This window comes from Oncorhynchus tshawytscha, linkage group LG06, assembly GCF_018296145.1.
Source record: "Oncorhynchus tshawytscha isolate Ot180627B linkage group LG06, Otsh_v2.0, whole genome shotgun sequence".
Taxonomy (NCBI): Eukaryota; Metazoa; Chordata; class Actinopteri; order Salmoniformes; family Salmonidae; genus Oncorhynchus; species Oncorhynchus tshawytscha.
In genome coordinates this window covers 59,962,944-59,989,732 of record NC_056434.1, presented here as the reverse complement: position 1 = coordinate 59,989,732, position 26,789 = coordinate 59,962,944, and the positions used below count along the sequence as shown (strand labels likewise).

General features: G+C 41.8%; 1 protein-coding gene across 22 annotated transcripts in view; it reads right to left on the bottom strand.

Annotated features, from left to right (window-relative positions):
- lrrfip2 (leucine rich repeat (in FLII) interacting protein 2) overlaps positions 1–26,789 on the bottom strand; it is a 65,490-nt gene that overhangs the window by 19,663 nt on the left and 19,038 nt on the right. For 10 of the 22 annotated variants that reach the window (XM_024424361.2, XM_024424360.1, XM_042323460.1 and 7 more), the window contains exons 3-9: positions 8,887–8,973; positions 8,514–8,576; positions 5,761–5,823; positions 5,625–5,666; positions 5,316–5,393; positions 4,526–4,609; positions 309–374 (exon numbers count right to left, since the gene is read on the bottom strand). In XM_024424361.2, coding sequence (XP_024280129.1) covers positions 309–374; positions 4,526–4,609; positions 5,316–5,393; positions 5,625–5,666; positions 5,761–5,823; positions 8,514–8,576; positions 8,887–8,973 — 483 coding nt within the window. The remainder of the gene's footprint in view (positions 1–308; positions 375–4,525; positions 4,610–5,315; positions 5,394–5,624; positions 5,667–5,760; positions 5,824–8,513; positions 8,577–8,886; positions 8,974–26,789) is intronic. The other 12 variants (XM_024424371.2, XM_024424370.1, XM_042323463.1 and 9 more) reach the window with 5 other exon arrangements.

The window sequence follows — 26,789 nt, the reverse complement described above, 5'->3', positions numbered from 1 at the left end:
GAATAATGCACAACAACATGCCAAAGCTGTGACGTGCCTTTTCATCTATATTTTGCACTATCAAAAATGGAAAGCATCACAGGGCACCATTTTGTCTATTATGGAACAATTATGTAATACATAAAGCATGCACAAAGAGAGAGAAAAAAACATCTTCCTCGATAGATTTTCTCAGTTACATTGGCCACCAATGTAATAGGTCCAATTATCTGCTTCCAGTTAGTTGGACCAACGCGCCCAGAGAGGCTCACACTAGGAGAGACCACACACACACACACACACACACACACACACACACACACACTGACCAGCAGGCCCTTCCTGGAGCTGCTGGACACAGGAGCCTTCTTATGCAGGTCGTTGTACACAGAGCTCTGGCAGGGAAGAGGGGACATGAATGGGGGAACACCAGAAGTTAAATCATGCTACCAAAGCAAATCTTACTGAGGGTCACAGTGACCCAAGACCCAAAGCCATGGAAAGTAGTGGTGCTGAAAAGCCTGCAGCACCCCCTGATAAATTGCAATAATGTTTCCAAAATTATACAATTACTCCTGTCTGAACACTGACTGAATTTGGGCAGCACACACACCAAATATTGAACAGCTTGTTGCTTTGAGGCTATAGAAATATAATCAATAGAACCCAGCTAGCACATAACGTTCTAAGAACCATGTTTCATAGAGCTTGGTGAATGTGTTTGCCCTATCGTTATTTTGCATACAACCTTCCCATAAGGTTTCCTCATGGTTTTATTTAAAGTAATACTCTCAAATTGTTCAGAGAACGTTAACAAACAAAGGTCTTCTATGGGAGTTCAGTACTTTAGCATAGCGTTTTCTGCAGGCTTCATGGTTCAATTTCAAGTCCAGTTCTCAGAACATTAAGAAAACTTTCCATAAAAAAAAAACCCAGAAAACATCAGTAACATTCAACGTTCTGAGAAGGTTATTTAAAATCATACATTCTGTTCGCAACATCAAAACTCTCTATCCTCCATCTTGTTAAGTGTGTTCAGGTGTGTAGGCTGCGCCCACTAATTGGCCACACCTTATTTTAATAAGTGCTTGTTTTCATTTGAAAATGGGGCTGTTTGAATAGACAAAAATGGACAGCTTTGTATGACAAAAAAAACACACAAAAAAAACACATTGCCTCCATCATGGTGGCACAGTGGACTAGTTCAAAGGATAGGGAGCAGAGCTCTACGGACAATTCCTTTGACCTCATGGCTTGGATTTTTTGCTCTGCATGCACTGTTAACTGTGAGACCTTATAGACATGCGTGTGCCTTTCCAAATCATGTCCAATCAATTGAATTTACCACAGGTAACTCAAATCAAGTTGTAGAAACATCTTGATGTTCAATGGAAACAATTTCAAGTCTCATAGCAAATGGTCTGAATACTTATGTAAATAAGGTGTCTGCTTTATTATTTTTTTTAAATCTAAAAACGGTTTTCACTTTGTCATTATGGGGTATTGCATGTAGATTTGAGGAAAAATATAATTAATACATTTTAGAATAAGGCTGTAACATAAAATGTGGGAAAAGTCAAGTGGTACAATACTTTCCAAATGCACTGTACAATATAAAATCCATGTGTGTGTCTTATGTGTGTCTTTTAACAGTCCCCGCTGTTCCATGAGGTGTATTTGTATCTGATTCTACTGCTTGCATCAGTTACCTGATGTGGAATAGAGTCCCATGTAGCCATGGCTCTATGTAGTACTGTGTGCCTCCCATTGTCTGTTCTAGACTCGGGGATTGTGTAGAGACCTTTGGTAGCATGTCTTGTGGGATATGCATGGGGGTGTCCGAGCTGTGTGCTAGTAGCTTAAACAGACACCTAGGTGCATTCAGCATGTCAACACTTATTACAAAAAAAGCAGTGATGAAGTCAATCTCTCCTCCACTTTGAGCCATGAGAGATTTACATGCATATTATTAATGTTAGCTCTCCATGTACATTTAAGGGCCAGCTGTGCTTCCCTGTTCTGAGCCAATTGTAATTTTCTAAGGTCCCCCTGTGACACATGACTGAAAACATAGTCCAGGTGCAACAAAACTAGAGCCTGTAGGACCAGCCTTGTTGATAGTGTTGTTACAAAGGCAGAGGAGCGTTTTATTATGGACATACTTCTCTCCAGCTTAGCTTCTGTTGTATCAACATGTGTTGACCATGACAGTTTACAATCCAGTGTTACTCAAAGCAGTTTAGTCACCTTAACTTGCTCAATTTCCACATTATTCATTACAAGATTTAGTTGAGGTTTAGTGAACGATTTGTCCCAAATACAATGCGTTCAGTTTTTGAAATATTTAGGACCTACTTATGTCTTGCCACCCATTCTGAAACTAACTGAAGCAGTGATTTCACTCGCTGTAGTAGCTGACGTGTATAGTGTTGAGTCATCTGCATACATAGACACACTAGCATTAATCAAGGCCAGTAGCATGTCATTAGAAAGAATTGAAAAAAGGGGCCTAGACAGCTGCCCTGCGGAATTCCTGATTCTACCTGGATTATGTTGGGAGAGGCTTCAATTAAATTACACCATCTGTCTTCTGTTAGACAGGTAACAGGTATATCAGGTATATAAGGTAGACAGGTATATCCATTATATAGCAGGGGGAGAAAAGCCATACGTTTTTCCAGCAGCAGACTATGGTCGATAATGTCAAAATTCGCAATTAACAAAACAGCTCCCACAATCTTTTAATCAGACATTTTTCTCAGCTAATCAGTCATTTGTGTAAGTGCCGTGCTTGTTGAATGTCCTTCCCTATAAGCGTGCTGAAAGTCTGTCAATTTGTTTCCAGTAAAATAGCATTATTTCTAGTCAATTTTTTTTTTTCAAAAGTTCACTAAGGATTGGTAACAGTGGTTATTGGTTGGCTATTGGAGCCAGTAAAAGGGGGCTTTACTATTCTTGTGTAGCGGAATTACTTTTGCTTCCCTCTAGGCCAGCACACACTTTAGATTGACGATATGGCAAACAGGTGTGGCAATATCATCCACTAATATCCTCAGTCATTTTCCATCCAAGTTGTCATACCCCTGTGGCTTGTTATTGTTGATAGACAATATCTTCACCTCTCCCACACACTTTACGGAATTCAAAATTACAATGCTTGCATAATTTGATCAGTTATACAGTTAAATGTGCCGCCAATTGGATGGAAAACTAGCTAATGATGGTGAAAATCTGGAGTCAGGCAGTATAGTGTACAAATACATGTGCATGTAAAAAGCACCTTTTCTGGTAAAGCATGCAATTAAAGCGATTAAATCAAGCTCTTCTTATCCCACTCACTACGCAAAACCTCTCACACACACTATCACATTTGAAATCAGTGTGTAATGACATTCAAGTTTACAAAAGAGGAAAACTAAAATGAACACATGGCTAATTGAACTATACTGAACAAAAATATAAACGCAACGTCACATGTTGGTTCCATTTTTCATGAGCTGAAATAAAAGATTTCAGAAATGTTCCATATGCACAAAACGCTTATTTCTCTCAAATGTGGTGCTAAAATTAGTTTACGTCCCTGTTAGTAAGCATTTCTCCTTTGACAAGATTATCTATCCACCTGACAGGTGTGGTATATCAAGAAGATGATTAAACAGCATGATCATTACACAGGTGCACCTTGTGCCGGGGACAATAAAAGGCCACAAATGTACAGTTGTCTCACACAACACAATGCGACAGATGTCTCAAGTTTTGGAGGGAGCATGCAATTGGCATGCTGGCTGCAGAATATCCACCAGAGCGGTTGCCAGAGAACTGAATGCTAATTTCTCTACCATAAGCCACCTCCAACGTTGTTTTAGAGAATTTGCTGATAAAACTGTGGGCTTGCACAACCAAGGAATTTATGAACAAGTTGTTGGAAACTGTCTCAGAGAAGCTCAGCTACGTGCTCATCGTCCTCACCACGGTCTTGACCTGACTGCATTTCGGTGTCGTCACCGACTTCAGTGGGAAAAAGCTCACCTTCGATGGCCACTGGCACACTGGAGAACTGTGCCCTTCCCCGATGAAACCTGGTTTCAACTGTACCGGGCAGATATCAGACAGTGTGTATGGGGTCATATGGGCGGTTAGCTGATGCCAACGTTGTGAACAGAGTTCACCATGGTGGAGGTGGGGTTATGGTATGGGCAGGCATAAACTACAGACAACGAACACAACTGCATTTTATCGATGGCAATTAAAATACACAGAGATACTGTGACGGGATCCTGAGGCCCATTGTCGTGCCAGCCAGTCATTTTCTTTAAAGTATCTGCGATCAACAGATGCCTATCTGTATACACAGTCATGTGAAATCCATAGATTAGAACATAATGAAATGTATTTCCATTGACTGACTTCTTTATATGAACTGTAACTCTTTGAAATTGTTGCATGTTGCATTTATATTTTTGTTCAGTGTATAACAAAAGACAGATGAAAGTCACTTTTACTGTGAATCAATCCCCTACAAGCTCAGCAAGAGACAAGTACATACAGTGGAGCGGGAGCTCTTCAGAGAGGAGCTACCCTTCACAGAGGAGCTACTCTTCAGGGCCGAGCTATTGGACAGGCCGTCAGACTGGGGAGAGAACAAGGTTCATGTGAAATATGACCACCACAAGATAAAAACAGCCAATAGGCGGCTCTTGGCAGAGATCTCAAACTGGCGGCCCGCAGGCCAGATGCGGCCCATGAGCCGATTTAATGTGGCCGGTTCTCTTAGTAAATACAGCCCTCGCGGGTAGACCGAATGTGGTCCCGTAGGATAAACGAGTTTGAGACCCCTGCTCTTAGGAGTGACAGACGGACGTGCTGTGAGTGTGTTCGCACTGCAGATTACTAAAAAGTTGTGAGAACGAACGGCACACCAAGTCATAGCTACATTTTGACAGTTGGTGCATGACACTGCAAAACTGTGAGGTTAAATGATAAGCTAAATGTCTTTTTCATTAGGAAAATGGGTTAGTAATGGACATCGAATTGTTCATTGAACACTATCACGCTGAGTCATTTGCGGTAGCCTGGTAATTTGACTTTAGAGATGAACCATCTCAGCTGTTTGAATGTCATTACAAGCCACAAGGATGTTAGCCTAGCCCATGACAACATAGAATATAGCCCTGCCTAATATAGCCCAGCTATCTTCCCAGCTGTAAATTCAACACGGGTCTTTTATGGGCCAGCAAACCCATCCCCATTTCCCTTCTGCACAATCAGTCATGCCATCATCCATCCCACCTTTACCAGGAAACACACACATGCACACACCCGACACACAGACGCACCACCAGGTCTCTTCGATGAGAGGTGCTGGCCAGGCTTTTATAAGATGAGCTGCCCAGGTCTCGCAATGAAGAGGTTGACTTCAAAACCAGAACACACACACCACAACATAATTACTCAAGGAACATTGATGTATTCCAATTTTTAACTAATTCTAACAATTAATGAAACACATAAGCCAATGCTGTCTCGACAAGGTCAATGGTCTCACACATCAGTGTGGACTTTCCAACAGAAATCTACCTCCATATTAATAGTCAGACTAAAATAATGACATGACACCGTCAATGAGAATACGTAAATGTACACACCCTGTAGCTTCCAGTGCTACGGACCGACATGACATCATCATCCTGTTGCAGAGAAACACGGGGACAGACAAATAGGACGTCAAGACAAGTCAGGAAATAAGATAAAGGTGAGAAAGAGATGAGAAAGTATACAGACCCGCCGATGATGGCTACTGGATCTAGTACTAGTTCCAGAGTGCCGGGCCTTCTCTGTGTCGGCCTGGAGATGGAGAACGTTGGAACTTAGAGAGGAGAGGGAGATGCAAAGGAAGGCTAATACTCTACATGCGATGACGTAACCACGCATAACACATCTTGATGTTAATGTTAGTCCAAACATCTCCAACAACCTGGGCATGTCCTTTAATCCATCAGAAACACTGCAACAAGAGCTGTTCAACCACAGAAAAGATAAAGGAGGAAACCTGTGTTTCCACACAGTAATTCCATTGAAAAGTTACTAGCTAGCTACAGTATTGCATACACAGTCCTAAGCACACATCTTTTCGCTGGGTCGTTTCACCTGAAAAAGGATCTCGATACCCACATTCTCAGATTGTTCTGGAATTGTTTGTTATTTATTTTTAAAAATACAACTTGTGACTGTGTCAGTGTGCATGCGCCCGGCTAGCCACAGGAGTCACAAGAGCGTGATGAGACAAGGCCATTCCGGGCCGGCCAAACCCTCCCCTAACCCAGACAACGCTGGGCCAATTGTGTGCCGCCTCATGGGTCTCCCGGGGTGCTTATGTATGCCAGTTAGGCTCTACACACCTTGTAAAGCAAATTAATGTGCTTAATTTTAAGAAGTTAATTTGGCAACTTTAGTTGTGCTACAATTAAGCTGGGCATCATATATAATTCACAAGTTACAGTCTAATATTGTCACGCATCAGACTATTCTTGATGTAATCTTGTCTTTACATACAGTTGAAGCCGGAAGCTTACATACATCTTAGCCAAATACATTTTAACTCAGTTTTTCACAATTCCTGACATTTAATCCTAGTAAAAATGCCCTGTTTTAGGATCACCACTTTATTTTCAGAATGTGAAATGTCAGAATAGAGAAAATTATTTATTTCAGCTTTTATTCCTTTCATCACATTCCCAGTGGGTCAGAAGTTTACATACACTCAATTAGTATTTGATAGCATTGCCTTTAAATTGTTTAACTTGTGTCAAACGTTTCGGGTAGCCTTCCACAAGCTTCCCACAATAAGTTGGGTGAATTTTGGCCCATTTCTCCTGGCAGAGCTGATGTAACGGAGTCAGGTTTGTAGGCCTCTTTGCTCGCACACGCTTTTTCAGTTCTGCCCACACATTTTCTATAGGATAGAGGTCAGGGCTTTGTGATGGCCACTCCAATACCTGGACTTTGTTGTCCTTAAGCCATTTTGCCACAAATTTGGAAATATGCTTGGGGTCATTGTAATAGATACTTTTGGACCGGTTTCCTACAGCATCTTCACAAGGCCTTTTGCTGTTCTGGGACTGATTTGCACTTTTCACACCAAAGTACATTCCTCTTTAGGAGACAGAACGCGTCTCCTTCCTGAGCGGTATGACGACTGAATGGTCCCATGATGTTTATACTTGCGTACTATTGTTTGTACAGATGAACGTGGTACCTTCAGGCGTTCGGAAATTGCTCCCAAGGATGAACCAGACTTGGTCTTGGCTGATTTCTTTTGATTTTCCCATGATGTCAAGCAAAGAGACACTGAGTTTGAAGGTAGGCCTTGAAATACATCCATAGGTACACCTCCAATTGACTCAAATATCAATTAGCATATCAGAAGCTTCTAAAGCCATGACAATTTTCTGAAATTTCCCAAGCTGTTCAAAGGCACAGTCAATTTAGTGTATGTAAATTTATGACCCATGGATTAAATGTAAATTTATGTTACAGCGAATTATAAGTGAAATAATCTGTCTGTAAACAATTATTGGGAAAATTACTTGTGCCGTGCACAAAATAGATGTCCTAACCGACTTAACTATAGTTTGTTTAATTAACAAGAAATTTGTGGAGTGGTTGAAAAACAAGTTTTAAATTTGTTTTGATTTAGAATGGACAATTATCATGCACCTGTCTCGAAACATGTCATTTACGCTATTAAATAGCAAATGGAGGACCCTTATCCCGTGGATCATTTAAATGCCAACCAGGGTAGCCTGTTGTAAATGCCAGCCTGTTGTAAAGATAAGCAATGTGCTTAATATTAGGACAGTTGATAAATATAGTAGGCTTAGCCTATAGAAAGCTGATGGAATCCTCTTAGAGGCCATCACTCTATTTTCTCACACAACTGCATATCCTATAGAAATGTTGCACAACATGAGCTCTCATGAAGTGTTTGATTAGATTTTCCATTACATTTGCATTGATGTCAGAGTGATTAGCGGGACAATAGAGTGCTGAGTACCAGGCAGTTAGCAAGTTTGTTAGGCTACTAATGACCATCAGCAGCATCAGAGCTTAGAGAAACCTAATTACTGTCACGTGGAATTTGACTGCCTTCATGACTCGTGACTGCCGGTGTGGCGGTAATACGGTCACCACAACTGCCCTAGGAACTCGCCTATTTCAGAAACGCTCACTCAACAGTGGTTAGAGAATAGAAAACAGGACCAAAGTAGCTAATTCAAAATGCATATCAACATTAGCCCCAAACTGCCTCATTACATAGCATAAAAGACCCAAATGAGGCCATAGCCAACTCTCAATGCACAGCCACAGATAAAGGTGTCTTCTACGCAAATACATTGCAGAACAACATTTATAATGTGATGCAAGGTTCTGTCATCAGAGGGCACCGTTTAGGGGGATAGAGGGCAGCTCCCATACACAACAGAGCAGGCTGTGTTAGTACAGAGAGAGTCCCATGCTCCCTGGCCTAACATTACCATCCATTGGTGGATCGAGCCCCAGCTTTTCCTGCTGCTGGATGAGGAGTGGCGAGAGGAGAGCTGGACAGAACAGGGGGAGGGAGGGAGTGCCATGGAGTTGAACACACAACTACCTTATTATATGATTTAGACTGAGTCACACAAGGTTCATCACTTACATACAAGGGAAAGAGAAAAGTACATGTGAAAGATGGTTTATAACAGATATCTGGATTTGATCTGTGAACATGCAGCACTCGTATACCCCAACATTTTCTGGTTCAACAAGAGAAATGGCAGGATCTCTTTCTTGAATTAATCAGTGTTGAATCATTGACTGTACCTGTATCACTAAGTGTGTGTGTGTGTGTGTGTGTGACAGAGTGTATACCTCTTTCTGTTGCCGTTCGAGTTCTCTCATTCGGATGTCCCTCGCCTCCGCCCTGGCCACTCTCTTTGCAGCCAGCCTGGCCTCCGCCTGTGGGACAAAACATGAAAAAAATAATTAGTAGGGATGTGCATCTTCCCCTTTAAAGACGATTTGATATGTATATGGGCTCTGATATGATACAGCAACAATACGTTTTAGTTTGAAACGATTCCGTTTGATAAGAGGAACCGATCAATGCGATTCGGTGAATCACACTAACATATATGTTACATAAACACGTTCAAATCTGCTGCTGATGGAGCTCATGATGTGTGCCTCTGATCTGTCTGAGCTGACTTCTGTTTGTTGGTGTGTGTGCAAATTATGTACATCTAATTGTCTATGGTGTATGTAGGCACTTGAGCTGAGAAATTGGGCAATTGCGCATCCACCACCCCACTATCAGATAAGGGGGCCCCATGTTAGCTTTTTGTACCCCTACTTTTGATGTGAAATCACCATCACCCACTAATTAATTGGTCATTTTTGCAGATTCAAAGTGTTTGAGCTAGTAATGTATCAATATTGATCTTTACATTTTGCTATGACATAGCCAATGAATATATAGCACAACTTTGGATTTCACCCCATCTCAAAAATCAAACGGTTTAGACTATTTGGAAGTTTTTAACGAAGTGAACTTCTACTTTCCTCCCGTGAAGTGCTTGGTAGAAAAAGTGATTGTTATCCTCGTTATGGAATTATCAACTTAACCCTGTATTTCTAAAAATGAGCATATACAATGATTGTAAAGCAAAACTACCAAAACTGTTACTTATGGTGAACCTGAACAATCGAAACAAGGCAGCAGTAAACATGTTGCCCCCACAGGAATGATGCAAGACCCCCCCGGGTTGTTTGGCATACAAAATGACTTATTGATCAATGACTGTCAAAATGGTTACATACTTAAGATTAGGCATTTTCGGGAGGTAGAAAGTAATATGAGCAACAAAAAAAAAAATTGTGAAGAAAATAAAATAAAATTGTGAACCAGCAGTTGTAATTTATTTTACCTTTATTTAACTAGGCAAGTCAGTTAATAACAAATTCTTATTTTCAATGACGATCTAGGAACAGTGGGTTAACTGCCTTGTTCAGGGGCAGAACGACAGATTTTTACCTAGTCAGCTCGGGGATTCAATCTTTCAATCTTGTAACCTTTCGGTTACTAGTCCAACGCTCTAACCACTAGGCTATATATTTTCTGACCGATGCACTTGGATCGGTTTGGGGTCCCGCGGACCGATGCACTCACATCTTAACATGCTGACCAGACCGCCCGCGCACAAAATGCGCACCAACGAGGTGCTCAAATAGAAGTCGGTTATATTTGTGATGCTGAAAGCGGTGCAAGTCAAATACCCACGTGCCATTTCCTCATTGGTTATACCCATGTGGGTGATTGAAAGATGAACTGAGTTCTGCCGGTCGTCGTGGTAATACTATGAAAGTAAGATACCAATCGCCATATAAAGTCCAAAGAAGAAAAAACCTGGAAGGAGGAGAGACGACTAGAAACGACTCAGTTGACCGTTTTATGTGTGGATTAATTGTCTGAGTAGAGGACCTTGTGCATTTCAAGTAAAATAACAACTTAATGTTTATTTCCCAGGACAAATTAGCTAGCAACAACAAGCTAGCTAAATTGCCATAAATGTTTCATGCTTTTTGACCTGTCCCGAAATTAATATAATTGGTTCAGAGTGTTTTGATATTACAACCTGCGTGTCGTGATCGCGTTTGATGTGGGGGAACAAAATCAATTTACACGCACGTCCGGTTTGAGTATGGTGTTATTTGAACCAATGCGTATCAGTAAATCGTTTATTGCCTAGTCATTAGCGCCGACAACCTCCTGGCAGGGGCCCTTACTCTGGGGAAACACCCAATTGTGTGAGAGGTACAAAAATATCCCCAAGGGACAATTTTATTTCACCAGGTAGGCCAGTTGTGAACAAGTTCTCATTTACAACTGTGACCTGGCCAAGCTAAAGCAAAGCAGTGCAACAAACAAATGTACAGTCAATAACAATCAAAAAATCTGTATACAGTGTATACAGCCAAAAAGGTGTTGACTTTGGGGATGACCAGTGAAATATACCTGCTGAAGCGTGTGCTACGGGTGGGTGTTGCTATGGTGACCAGTGAGCTGAGATAAGGCAGAGCTTTATCTAGCAAAGACTTATAGATGACCTGGAGCCAGTGGGTTTGGCGAGGAACATGCAGCGAACATGCACTAATCACCACACACTGGGATATCTGTTTAGGAGGAAAAAGCTTAAAGGAATAGTTCACCCAAATTACAAAATGGCCTATTGGTTGCCTTTCTTACTCTGTAAGCAGTTTATGGACAAGACAGCAATCCATGCTTTGGTTTACCTGGCCACCATCTCCAGATGCTAACTTTTTAGAAATTGTGGCACAAATCCAATGCAAGTCAATATCCCTTATATTAGCATTTTTTACACTTCATGTCCAATTCATCTTAAAGTAGACTTATTGAGCTACAATCAATTCTAGAAACTCAAATAAAACTATTTGTCACATGCGCCGAATACAAGTGTAGACCTTACTGTGAAATGCTTACTTACAAGCCCTTAACCAACAGTGCAGTTCAAGAAGAGTTAAGAAAATATTTACCAAATAAACTAAAGTAAAAAACTATAAAAAGTAACAATAATGAGGCTATATACAGGGGGTACCGGTACCGAGTCAGTGTGCGGGGGTACAGGTTAAAGGTAATTTGTACATGTAGGTAGGGGTGAAGTGACTATGCATAGATAATAAAGAGTGAGTAGCAGCAGTGCACAAAACAAATGGGGGGTGGGGGGGGCAATGTAAATAGTCCGGTGGCCATTTGATCAGCAGGCTTATGGCTTGGGGGTAGAAGCTGTTAACTTCTTTGTGATAGGGGGCGGTAATTTTGACATCCGGATGAAAAGCGTGCCCAAAGTAAAGTGCCTGCTACTCAGGCCCAGAAGCTAGGATATGCATATAATTGGTAGATTTGGATAGAAAACATTAACGTTTCTCTAAAACTGTTAAAATAATCTCTGTGAGTATAACAGAACTGAAATGGCAGGCAAAACCCAGAGGACAAACCATCCCCCCCCAAAAATGTGTTCATCCTTACACTGATTTCAATGGCTGGCACTTTTATAATAGGGCGAAATCGGGCCCAATTGCAGTTCCTAGGGCTTCCACTAGACGTCAACAGTCTTTAGAAAGCGTTTCAGGCTGGTTTTTTGGAAAAATTTGCCAGAAATTGCACAACCATCTGTAGTACGCACTACCCTCTGCTGCAGCAGCAGCAGCATCTTATGGTGAGGTCAAATCAGGATGTCGGTGATATTCAGGACGGAAAGTCGGAGCTCTATTAAAGACCACAGTTTCCGAGTTGGAATTCCGAGGTGGATGACTTTTCAAAAACTATTTTTCCCAGTCTTCTTGAACTCACTTAAGTAGTAAGATTTCCGAGTCGTTTTGAATGCGGCGTCAAATGACAACGGAAGGCAGGCTTCATCAGCGCGTCACATAACACTTTTCACCGAGCTAGAGGCAGTATGCATTTTGAAAACAGACATAATTATTTGAAACTTGAACATTTTAATACATATGAGGCATGTCTTACCTTGCCTCAAAGTAGCCTATTAGATCTCCTCTCCTTCTAAATTTTTAATGGCTATTTTCCATTAGATGAAACTGCTTGCATGTGCATTGCCCTTTTGGCAACTGTGTTTTCCCGCTAACTGCATTACTGAACAAACATTCACACGTAGCCTACTGCCTTGTACGCATTTCTGCACTTATGTGATGAAAAAGTTGATCACCATTTTAAGCTTACGATCTGGTGTGATCAACTTATTGATTAAAAATAGCTTATTTTTTTTATGTATGACTTCTGTAATTCTGAGCACCGTGGGAGGACAACCTAATCAGGTTACACACCCAAAACATATGGTCCAGTAAATTTCTCAAATGTCTGGTAAATTAAAATGTAAGGCGCCACATTTCCCTAACTGAAACCCTGACTCCAATGCTTCCCACAATTGTGTCAAGTTGGCTGGATGTCCGTTGGGTGGTGGACCAGTCTCGATGCACATGGGAAACTGTGGAGCATGAAAAACCCAGCAGTGATGCAGTTCTTGACAAACAGGTGCCACTACTATTAATACGCTGTTCAAAGGCACTCAAATCTTTAGTTTTTCCCATTCATCCACTGAGGGGCACATACAATGTTACTTCGGCGCCGACAGAGATGGCCGCCTCGCTTCGCGTTCCTAGGAAACTATGCAGTTTTTTGTTTTTTTAACGTTTTATTTCTTACAGTAGTACCCCAGGTCATCTTAGGTTTCATTACATACAGTCGAGAAGAACTGCTGAATATAAAATCAGCGTCAACTCACCATCAGTACGACCAAGAATATGATTTTCACGAAGCGGATCCTGTGTTCTGCCTTTCAACCAGGACAACGGAATGGATCCTATGCGGCTACCCAAAAAAACGACTCCGTAAAAGAGGGAAACGAGGCGGTCTTCTGGTCAGACTCCGGAGACGGGCACATCGTGCACCACTCCCTAGCATTCTTCTCGCCAATGTCCAGTCTCTTGACAACAAGGTTGATGAAATCCGAGCAAGGGTAGCATTCCAGAGGGACATCAGAGACCGTAACGTTCTTTGCTTCACGGAAACATGGCTCACTGGAGAGACGCTATCGGAGGCGGTGCAGCCAGCGGGTTTTCTCCACGCATCGCGCCGACAGAAACAAACATCTTTCTGGTAAGAAGAGGGGCGGGGGCGTATGCCTTATGGCTAACGAGACATGGTGTGATGAAAGAAACATACAGGAACTCAAATCCTTCTGTTCACCTGATTTAGAATTCCTCACAATCAAATGTCGACCACATTATCTACCAAGAGAATTCTCTTCGATTATAATCACGGCCGAATATATCCCCCCCAAGCAGACACATCTATGGCTCTGAACGAACTTTATTTGACTCTTTGCAAAATGGAATCCATTTATCCGGAGGCTGCATTCATTGTAGCTGGGGATTTTAACAAGGCTAATCTGAAAACAAGACTCCCTAAATTTTATCAGCATATCGATTGCGCAACCAGGGGTGGAAAAACCTTGGATCATTGTTACTCTAACTTCCGCGACGCATATAAGGCCCTGCCCCGCCCTCCTTTCGGAAAAGCTGACCACGACTCCATTTTGTTGATCCCTGCCTACAGACAGAAACTAAAAAAAGAAGCTCCCACGCTGAGATCTGTTCAACGCTGGTCTGACCAAGCTGACTCCACACTCCAAGACTGCTTCCATCACGTGGACTGGGAGATGTTTCGTATTGCGTCAAATAACAACATTGACGAATACGCTGATTCGGTGTGCGAGTTCATTAGAACGTGCGTTGAAGATGTCGTTCCCATAGCAACAATTAAAACATTCCCTAACCAGAAACCGTGGATTGATGGCAGCATTCGCGTGAAACTGAAAGCGCGAACCACTGCTTTTAATCAGGGCAAGGTGACTGGTAACATGACCGAATACAAACAGTGCAGCTATTCCCTCCGCAAGGCTATCAAACAAGCTAAGCGCCAGTACAGAGACAAAGTAGAATCTCAATTCAACGGCTCAGACACAAGAGGTATGTGGCAGGGTCTACAGTCAATCACGGACTACAAGAAGAAAACCAGCCCAGTCACGGACCAGGAAGTCTTGCTCCCAGGCAGACTAAATAACTTTTTTACCCGCTTTGAGGACAATACAGTGCCACTGACACGGCCTGCAACGAAAACATGCGGACTCTCCTTCACTGCAGCCGAGGTGAGTAAGACATTTAAACGTGTTAACCCTGCAGGCCCAGAGGCTGCAGGCCCAGAGCTGGCCGGTGCATCCCCAGCCGCCCACATTAGAGCATGTTCCTGTTCCCAGACCAGCTGGCCGGTGTGTTTACGGACATATTCAATCCTGACACCCTCCCTATACCAGTCTGCTGTTACGATGTTACAGGAAGGCCATAAAGATCATCAAGGACAACAACCACCCGTGAAGAGCCACTGCCTGTTCACCCCGCTATCATCCAGATCGATGGAACAGTAGCTGTTCCTCGCCCATCACAGACAAAACTGAATTGGTCCACTCACAGGCACTCACAAACTTCTACAGATGCACAATCAAGAGCATCCTGGCGGGCTGTCACCGCCTGGTACGGCAACTGCCCGCCCACAACCGTAAGGCCCTCCAGAGGGTAGTGAGGTCGAGGTCAGTACAGGTGCATCAAAGCTGGGACCGAGAGACTGAAAAACAGCTTCTATCTCAAGGCCATCAGACTGTTAAACAGCCACCACTAACATTGAGTGGCTGCTGCCAACACACTGACACTGACTCAACTCCAGCCACTTTAATAATGGGAATTGATGGGAAACGATGTCAAATATATCACTAGCCACTTTAAACAATGCTACCTAATATAATGTTACATACCCTACATTATTCATCTCATATGCATACGTATATACTGTACTCTATATCATCTACTGCATCCTTATGTAATACATGTATCACTAGCCACTTTAACTATGCCACTTTGTTTACTTACTCATCTCATATGTATATACTGTACTCGATACCATCTACTGTATCTTGCCTATGCTGCTCTGTACCATCACTCATTCATATATCTTTATGTACATATTCTTTATCCCCTTACACTGTGTATAAGACAGTAGTTTTGAAATTGTTAGTTAGATTACTTGTTGGTTATTACTGCATTGTCGGAACTAGAAGCACAAGCATTTCGCTACACTCGCATTAACATCTGCTAACCATGTGTATGTGACAAATAAAATTTGATTTGATTTGACAATCCATGTCTCAATTGTCTCAAGGCTTAACACTCCTTTTACCAATCTCCTCCCCTTCATCTACACTGATTGAGGTGGATTTAACAAGTGACACCAATAAGGGATCATATCTTTCACATGGTCAGTCCATTTCATGGAAAGAGCAGATGGTATGCAAGGTAGATATGCATTTTTAATGGGTAGCTAGCTACCAATTCTTCGTGGCTAGCTAGCCAGTTATCCCTATTGACTTACTATGGACTTACCCATTCACTGAACTTTCTGCCAGCCAGAACAATGGCAAATAGAGACGAACCAAGATATACACGAAGCAAAGTTGTACTTCATAACTATCAGCTAGCTTGATGTGAATCATAATCATTTAAAAATGACCTAAATCGAACATTATGCAAGGTAGATCTCAATTCTTCACGGGTAGCTACCTAATGATTCTTTGTAGCTACAGTTGAAGTCGGAAGTTTACATACACCTTAGGCAAATACATTTACTCAGTTTTTCACAATTCCTGACATTTAATCCTAGTAAAAATGTCCTGTCGTAGGTCAGTTGGGATCACCACTTTATATTAAGAATGTGAAATGTCATAAGAGGGAGAATGATTGATTTCAGCTTTCATCAGAAGTTTACAAAACACTCAATTAGTATTTGGTAGCATTGCCTTTTAAATAATTTACTTGGGTCAAACATTTCAGGTAGCCTCCCACAATAAGTTGGGTGAATTTTGGCCCATTCCTCCTGACAGAGCTGGTGTAACTGAGTCAGGTTGGTAGGCCTCCTCCTATAGGATTGAGGTCAGGGCTTCGTAATGGCCACTCCAATACCTTGACTTTGTTGTCCTTAAGCCATTTTGCCACAACTTTGGAAGTATGCTTGGGGTCATTGTCCATTTGGAAGAGCAATTTGCAACCAAGCTTTAACTGATGTCTTCAGATGTTGCTTCAACATATCCACATAATTTTCCTACCTCATGATGCCACCTATTTTGTGAAGTACACCAGTCCCTCCTGCAGCAAAGCACCCCCACAACATGAAGCTGCCACCCTCATGCTTCACGGTTGGAATGGTGTCCTTCGGCTTGCAAGCCTCCCCCTTTTTCCTCCAAACATAACGATGGTCATTATGACCAAACAGTTCAATTTTTGTTTCATCAGACCAGAGGACATTTCTCCAAAAAGTACGATCTTCGTCTCCATGTGCAGTTGCAAACCGTAGTTTGGCTTTTTTATGGCGGTTTTGGAGCACTGGCTTCTTCCTTGCTGAGCGGCCTTTCAGGTTATGTCGATATAGGACTTGTTTTACTGTGGATATAGATACTTTTGTACCTGTTTCCTCCAGCATCTTCACAGGGTCCTTTGCTGTTGTTCTGGGATTGATTTGCACTTCTCGCACCAAAGTACATTCATCTCCAGGAGACAGAATGTGTCTACTTCCTGCACGGTATGACAGTTGCGTGGTCCCATGGTGTTTATACGTGAGTACTATTGTTTGTATAGATGAATGTGGTACCTTCAGGTGTTTGGAAATTGCTCCCAAGGATGAAACAGACTTGTGGAGGTCTACAGTTTCTTTTTCCTAAGGTCTTGGCTGATTTATTTTCTCATGATGTCAAGCAAAAAGGCACTGAGTTTGAAGGTAGGCCTTGAAATACATCCACAGGTACACCTCCAATCGACTAAAATTATGTCAATTAATTTATCAGAAGCTTCTAAAGCCATGACATCATTTTCTGGATTTTTCCAAGCTGTTTAAAAGGAACAGTCAACTTAGTGTATCTAAACTTCTGACCCCTGGAATTGTGATGCAGTGAATAATCTGTCTGTAAACAATTGTTGGAAAAATGACTTGTGTCATGCAAAGTAGATGTCCTAACCGACTTGCCAAAACTATAGTTTGTTAAATTTGTGGGGTGGTTGAAAAACGAGTTTTAATGACTGCAACCTAAGTGTATGTAAACTTCTGACTTCAACTGTATATGGTTAGCTAACAGTAATAGCTAGCCAGTTAGCTCTATTGACTTATTATGAGCTTGCGATCTATGGTACATAGGCAGGTAAACATGCCTAAATTAACACAGCATGTATTTATTAACGTATCAAGATAAAATATTGTAGTCAGGCTGTACATGTACTCAAGTAATGTCTGAAAGTACTAATTTTTTTATCTGTTACATTTGACCAAATCACTTTAGTTATATAGATTTGTTGTCTTGACCAATGAAATCTATTCAACATAGCTTGTCATCAAAACTCAAGTCTATAGGCTCTCAAAGTTTAAATGAGTGAAATTCATTTAAATGAATCCTATTGAAATTATGAAATGATTCCAATGTCTTGACTAACGTTGAACTTTTTATGAAATCGAGCACATTGATAAGATTAGTTCAACTTTGAATAAGACCGCAATTGAAACTGCACAGCCTACCTGTGCTGGAGGACATCTGCAAGATGGTACTGGCATACTTAAATAATAAATTAAAGTCAACTCAATTGCACTAAGTTAATCTTTTTGTTTTCTGTCACAATTTACCAGAAAGATGTAAAAAATGTGTAACCGGTACTTAAGTAGTTTTCTGACCATATACATTTTTATAAACTCTTACTTAAGTAGTTTCTTAAGAGGGTTACGCTGACTTGAGTAAATGTCAATCTAAGCAACAGTACTTTTACTTAAGTACGGATTTTAATTACTCTATCCGCCTCTGTTCACAACACAGAATTCTGAAAGTTTCTAATTTCGTCTCCTCTGGTCAATGTAGGTAGTAAGATCTGAACCAGGCTTACTTTCACTGCTTTGGGTAAAGTTTGTGGAACTTGAAAATTAAGTTGATTAAAACAGGTTGCTTTCTCAAATGAAATGTTCATGACTTTGATTATATTTTTTAGGATTGTCTTCCTCCATAATCATCAGTTACACGATTGTACAATTACCCCGCCAACCCTATTCATCTTACGATGTCTTAAAGTAATTCCAAGTGTTTTGTTTAGAAGTGCAATAAGCTACTGAGATGTTTCCTCTAACATGTTCAAGCTGGAATGCACAATTCAAGATACCAGGTACCAAGATGGCATAGCAGTTCAGACGTCTTTTGTCCTCGTCTTGTCGTGTCCTGTATATATATTCACAACTTTTCACATACATTTTATTTTTATTTTCCATCAACTAATCTTCAAAACACTCTCCTGCAACCCGCCTCACCAATTTATATTTATAAAAAAGTACTATTTACCTCAAATCTTTAATCCTCCAAGAAGCTAGCCAGAAACTAGCCAGGAGCTAGCCAGAAGCTAATAAGAAGCTAGTTCAGAAGCTAGTTAGCTTCTTTACTGGCAAATCGTTAGTATTCAGCTAACTACGGTTTGTGGTCATCAGCTATCCTTTAGCTCGAAAATCTATCGCCAGTTTTGTACGGCGCAGCGCGGCTCGGAACGGAACATACCGGACCAATTTTTCTCTCCATGTCCCTGGATTTCAACTGCTCTCTGGACATTCATACCCGGATCTCACAGCTAGCTAGCTGCTATCCGTGTGACTATCGGCTTTCGTCGATTCCGGAGCAAACATCAATTATTTCGGAGCTAGCCAGCTGCGTCAATCACTCCTGAGTTCCATCAATCACTCCTGGGCTGCAGTCACCTATCCGGACCCGTTTTACTGCCTACGCGGAGCCCCACCGGGCCTTCACAACTGGACTGCCGACGTTATCTACCCGAAGGAGATCCGGCTGGCTCCTCCGTCGCGGCGTTACCTGAACGCCCATCTGCGGCCTGCTAACCGTTAGCTGTCTTACCGGCTACTATCTGAATAGACAATCGGACAATTTATTTATTTGTATTATTATTATTATTATTATTGTTTTCTTCTTGGGTCTCTATAACTATATCTATTGTTTTCATTTTTGTTGTTGTTGTGTGATTTGGATTAATCCCCTCTACCACACGGAACTCCACTAATCTACTGACGGAACGCAAGAGGTGGCTAACAACAGACCTCCATCCTATGCTAGCTTGCTACCGATGGCCTGGCTAGCTGTCTAAATCGCCGTGACCCCCAACCAACCTCTCCACTCACTGGACCCCTTTGATCACTCGACTAAGCATGCCTCTCCTTAATGTCAATATGTCTTGTCCATTGCTGTTCTGGTTAGTGTTTATTGGCTTATTTCACTGTAGAGCCTCTAGTCCTGCTCACTATACCTTATCCAACCTATTAGTTCCACCACCCACACCGCCTGCTATAGACCACCCTCTGCCCCCAGCTGTGCTCTGGACACCATATGTGAACTGATTGCCCCCCATCTATCTTCAGAGCTCGTGCTGCTAGGCGACCTAAACTGGAACATGCTTAACACCCCAGCCATCCTACAATCTAAACTTGATGTCCTCAATCTCACACAAATTATCAATGAACCTACCAGGTACCTCCCCAAAGCCTTAAACACGGGCACCCTCATAGATATCATCCTAACCAACTTCCCCTCTAAATACACCTCTGCTGTCTTCAACCAAGATCACTGCCTCATTGCCTGCATCCGTAATGGGTCAGCGGTCAAACGACCTCCACTCATCACTGTAAAACGCTCCCTGAAACACTTCAGCGAGCAGGCCTTTCTAATCGACCTGGCCGGGGTATCCTGGAAGGATATTGATCTCATCCCGTCAGTAGAGGATGCCTGGATATTTTTTTTAAATGCCTTCCTAACCATCTTAAATAAACATGCCCCATTCAAGAAATTTAGAACCAGGAACAGATATAGTCCTTGGTTCTCCCCAGACCTGACTGCCCTTAACCAACACAAAAAGATCCTATGGCGTTCTGCATTAGCATCGAACAACCCCCGTGATATGCAGCTGTTCAGGGAAGCTAGAAACCATTATACACAGGCAGTTAGAAAAGCCAAGGCTAGCTTTTTCAAGCAGAAATTTGCTTCCTGCAACACTAACTCAAAAGTTCTGGGACACTGTAAAGTCCATGGAGAATAAGAACACCTCCTCCCAGCTGCCCACTGCACTGAAGATAGGAAACACTGTCACCACTGATAAATCCACCATAATTGAGAATTTCAATAAGCATTTTTCTACGGCTGGCCATGCTTTCCACCTGGCTACTCCTACCCCGGTCAACAGCACTGCACCCCCAACAGCAACTCGCCCAAGCCTTCCCCATTTCTCCTTCTCCCAAATCCATTCAGCTGATGTTCTGAAAGAGCTGCAAAATCTGGACCCCTACAAATCAGCCGGGCTAGACAATCTGGACCCTTTCTTTCTAAAATTATCTGCCAAAATTGTTGCCACCCCTATTACTAGCCTGTTCAACCTCTCTTTCGTGTTGTCTGAGATTCCCAAAGATTGGAAAGCAGCTGCGGTCATCCCCCTCTTCAAAGGGGGGGACACTCTTGACCCAAACTGCTACAGACCTATATCTATCCTACCGTGCCTTTCTAAGGTCTTCGAAAGCCAAGTCAACAAACAGATTACCGACCATTTCGAATCTCACCATACCTTCTCTGCTATGCAATCTGGTTTCAGAGCTGGTCATGGGTGCACCTCAGCCACGCTCAAGGTCCTAAACGATATCTTAACCACCATCGATAAGAAACATTACTGTGCAGCCGTATTCATTGATCTGGCCAAGGCTTTCGACTCTGTCAATCACCACATCCTCATCGGCAGACTCGACAGCCTTGGTTTCTCAAATGATTGCCTCGCCTGGTTCACCAACTACTTCTCTGATAGAGTTCAGTGTGTCAAATCGGAGGGTCTGCTGTCCGGACCTCTGGCAGTCTCTATGGGGGTGCCACAGGGTTCAATTCTTGGACCGACTCTCTTCTCTGTATACATCAATGAGGTCGCTCTTGCTGCTGGTGAGTCTCTGATCCACCTCTACGCAGACGACACCATTCTGTATACTTCCGGCCCTTCTTTGGACACTGTGTTAACAACCCTCCAGGCAAGCTTCAATGCCATACAACTCTCCTTCCGTGGCCTCCAATTGCTCTTAAATACAAGTAAAACTAAATGCATGCTCTTCAACCGATCGCTACCTGCACCTACCCGCCTGTCCAACATCACTACTCTGGACGGCTCTGACTTAGAATACGTGGACAACTACAAATACTTAGGTGTCTGGTTAGACTGTAAACTCTCCTTCCAGACCCATATCAAACATCTCCAATCCAAAGTTAAATCTAGAATTGGCTTCCTATTTCGCAACAAAGCATCCTTCACTCATGCTGCCAAACATACCCTTGTAAAACTGACCATCCTACCAATCCTCGACTTTGGCGATGTCATTTACAAAATAGCCTCCAATACCCTACTCAACAAATTGGATGCAGTCTATCACAGTGCAATCCGTTTTGTCACCAAAGCCCCATATACTACCCACCATTGCGACCTGTACGCTCTCGTTGGCTGGCCCTCGCTTCATACTCGTCGCCAAACCCACTGGCTCCATGTCATCTACAAGACCCTGCTAGGTAAAGTCCCCCTTATCTCATCTCGCTGGTCACCATAGCATCTCCCACCTGTAGCACACGCTCCAGCAGGTATATCTCTCTAGTCACCCCCAAAAACAATTCTTTCTTTGGCCGCCTCTCCTTCCAGTTCTCTGCTGCCAATGACTGGAACGAACTACAAAAATCTCTGAAACTGGAAACACTTATCTCCCTCACTAGCTTTAAGCACCAACTGTCAGAGCAGCTCACAGATTACTGCACCTGTACATAGCCCACCTATAATTTAGCCCAAACAACTACCTCTTTCCCAACTGTATTTAATTAATTAATTTTGCTCCTTTGCACCCCATAATTTTTATTTCTACTTTGCACATTCTTCCATTACAAAACTACCATTCCAGTGTTTTACTTGCTATATTGTATTTACTTTGCCACCATGGCCTTTTTTGCCTTTACCTCCCTTCTCACCTCATTTGCTCACATTGTATATAGACTTGTTTATACTGTATTATTGACTGTATGTTTGTTTTACTCCATGTGTAACTCTGTGTCGTTGTATCTGTCGAACTGCTTTGCTTTATCTTGGCCAGGTCGCAATTGTAAATGAGAACTTGTTCTCAACTTGCCTACCTGGTTAAATAAAAGGTGAAATAAAAATAAATAAATAAAAATATATTTTGATGCAACCTAATCCAGTGATTGTCATGAATTTTGGGTTGACAATTAGGCTACTGTTGATATATATATATTACTGTAAAAATAGGGGTCCAGAATTTGTTTATTAATAGAGACGACTGCAATGCTCTACTCTGGCTACCTGGATAAAGCACTAAATACATTTCAGTTACTGCTAAAAACGGCTGTTAGAATCTTGACTAGAACAAAAATATGCGATAATCTTACACCAGCGGCTTCCTGTTGAGGTTAGGGCTGATTAAGGTTTTACTGCTAACCTACAAAGCATTACATGGGCTTGCGCCTACCTACTGTATCTCTCCGATTTGGTCCTGCCGTACATACCTACATGTACGCTACGGTCACAAGACACAGGCCTCCTTATCGTCCCTAGAATTTTTAAGCAAACAGCTAAAAGGCAGGGCTTTCTCCTGTAGAGCTAGATTGTTATGGAATGGTCTGCCTATCCATGTGAGAGACGCAGACTCGGTCTCGACATTTAAGTCTTTACTGACGACTCATCTCTTCTGGCCAAGGGGGGCGAAGGTGAACGGGCAAGGCATGGGAGGGACGAACCACCCTTGCTGTCTCTGTCTGGCCGGCTCCCCTCTCTACACCGGGATGCTCTGCCTCTGACCCTATTACGGGGGCTGAGTCACTGGCTTACTAGTGCTCTTCCATGCCATCCCTAGGAGTGGTGAGTCACTTGAGTGGGTTAAGTCACGGATGTGATCTTCCTGCCCGGTTTGGCGTCCTCTCGGGCTCGTGCAGTGGAGATCTTCGTGGGCCTCGTCTCAGGGTAGTAAATGGGTCTGTTGATATCCCTCTAGTGGTGTGGAGGCTGTGCTTTAGCAAAGTGGATGGGGTTATATCCTGCCTGGGTGGCCCTGTCAGGGGGTATTGTCGGACGGGGCCACAATGTTCCCTGAACTGCCTTTCAGCTTCCAGTATCTATGCTGCAATAGACTATGTGCCGAGGGGCTAGGATCAGTCGGTTATATCTGGTGTAATTCTCCTGTCTTATCTGGTGTTGTGTTGGAATTGAAAGTGTTCTCCATCTAATTCTCTCTCTCCCCTCCCAGAGGATCTGAGCCCTAGGGCCATGCCTCAGGACTACCTGACCTGATGACTCCTGGCTGTCCCCAGTCCACCTGCTGCCCCAGTTTCATCTATTCTGCCTGCGGTTATGGAACACTGACCTCTCTCTCGGTTTTGATCACTAACCATAGTCAAATAGTTTGCCATGGTGTACTATCGATTTAGGTCCATTTCAAAATCAAATCAAATCAAATTTTATTTGTCACATACACATGGTTAGCAGATGTTAATTACTTTGTGCTGTGTTTCCCAATAAGTCATGTAGTTTTGACTCTGTTTGGATGTTCTGGTACTGAGGCTTCAGTGTGTTAGTAGAACACGGTTTGTGAACTCAGCCCAGGACCAGCTGGATGAGGAGACTTTTCCAGTGGTGGAAAAAGTACCCAATTGTCATACTTGAGTAAAAGTATAGATACCTTAATAGAAAGTTACTCAAGTAAAAGTCAACTAGCAAAACACTACTTGAGTAAAAGTATTTGGTTTTAAACATACTTAAATATCAAAAGAAAATTCTAAAATATACTTAAGTATCAAAAGTAAAAGTATAAATCCTTCCAAATTCCTTATATTAAGCAAAGCAGACGGCACCATTTTCTTGTTTTTAACATTTACAGAGGCACACTCCAACAGGGGCACACTCCAACACAGACATTATTTACAAAAGATGCATTTACGTTTAGTGAGTCCGCCAGACCATAGGCAGACGGGATTACCACGTGTTCTTTTCTGCTAAGCATTCAAAATGTAACGAGTACTTTGGGTTGTCAGGGAAGATTTATGGAGTAAAAATAACAATATTGTATTTTGGAATGTAGTGAAGTAAAAGTATAGATACCCCAAAAAACGACTTAACTAAAAATACTTTTAAGTAGTACTTAAGTACTTTACACCACTGCTTTTTTCTTTGCACAGCTCCTGGCATTGCAGTGCTTGGTAATGATATGAGGGGTTCACTGTATTTTAGATGTTTTCAAAACGTAATTGTACTTTATGAGTCTTTATTATTAGTGGATACTGGCCTAATTCTGCCCTGCATGCATTGTTTGTAGTTTTCGTCTGGACATGTAGGAGAATCTTACAGAACTCTGCATGCAGGGTTTCAATGGGGTGTTTGTCCCATTGGGTGAAATCTTGTTTTGTAATTGGACCCCACACCTTGCTGCCATAAAGTGCAATTGGTTCAATGACACATTCAATTAGTTTCAGCCAATTTTTTTTATAGGTATTTCAATTTGAATGTTTTTTTAATGCCGTAGAACGCCTGTGCACTTTCTCAGTTCATTCACTTCCTTATTAAGTTGTCCAGTTGAGCTTATTTTTAAACCTAAATAATTGTAGTGTGTGCAGTACTCTATATAATATTGTACCAATTGAGAACTTGTCTAAATCCCTCAAATCTGGATCTTCTCTGGAAAATCATTATTTGTGTTTTGAGGATTTAAGTAACTGCTCTAGCAGGTCCAGGCTCTGCTGTAGGCCATGTGCTATGAGTGACAGCAGGTACAGGTCATCTGCGAAGAGCAGGCATTTAACCTCTGAATTGTGGAGACTAACACCAGTGGCTGAGGATTTTTCTAGAATAGTAGCCAATTCCTTGATGTAAATTTTGAAGAGTGCAAGTCTCAGATTGCAACCCTGGTTAAAGAATGTTATTTTCTTGCCAATTTTGATGCTGCACGTATTGACAGTATACATGTATTTAATAATGTAATATTTACTCCTTAAACTACTTTGTAGAACAGTCCTGCATGCCAAATAAAATCAAATGCTTTTTGGTAGTCGATAAAGCAAGCGTACATTTTGGTATTATTTTGGTGGACATGTTTATCTATCAGGGTGTGTAGGGTGTAAATATGATTGGTCATGCGATGTTTGGGTATAAATCCAATTGGACTTTTACTCAAGACGTGCTTATTAGGAAAGTTTAGAACACATACATTTATAATACTACAGAAAACCCAGAAAACACCAGGTTACTATTCACATAATGCCTCTAATTGTTAGGGACATATTTGTCTCAGTCCTTAAAGATTGGGGTTATGAGTCCTTGATTCCAGATGTCGGGGAAATAACCTACAATCAGGATCCAATTAAAACAGCTTTAATATTGCCAATTGAAATTTTGCACTAGTGAATTTCAGCATGTCATTTAGGATGCCATCAGGTAAGCATGTTTATTTTTATTTTTTTGAGGGCCTGAAGTTTCTTAGAGTTCCTGGTCAGTAATTGGAGAGTCAAATGGATTTTGATTGTCCTTTATAGCTTTTTCTAATCCATTCAACTTCATTCATTTGCCATTGTTCTGCTTTTGTATCAATTTCAACGGTGTTGTAGAGTGTTTTAAAATGGGCTGTCTATATGCCACCATTTTGTAATGGCAAATTCCTCTAGTTTTGATTTAACTTTTTCCAATCTTGCCAGAAGTTGTTTGTGTTTATGGACTCCTCAATTAGTGTCAGTTGCTTCTTGTTGTACTGTGCCTTTTTGGTTCTGAGTGTACGTTTATAGAGTTTTAAAGTCTCACAGTAATTAAGGCGTAATTCACCATTATTTGGGTCTCTGTGCTTTTGGTTTGATAGTGTTATGTTAATTTTACGAATCGGCATCAAACCAGTTGTCTTCTCAAATCAAATGTTGTCACATGCCCCGAATACAACAAGTGTAGACTTTCCCGTGAAATGCTTACTTACAAGCCCTTAAATCTTCTTGAACTGCACTGTTGGTGAAGAAAATATTTACCAAGTAGACTAAAATAAAAAGTAA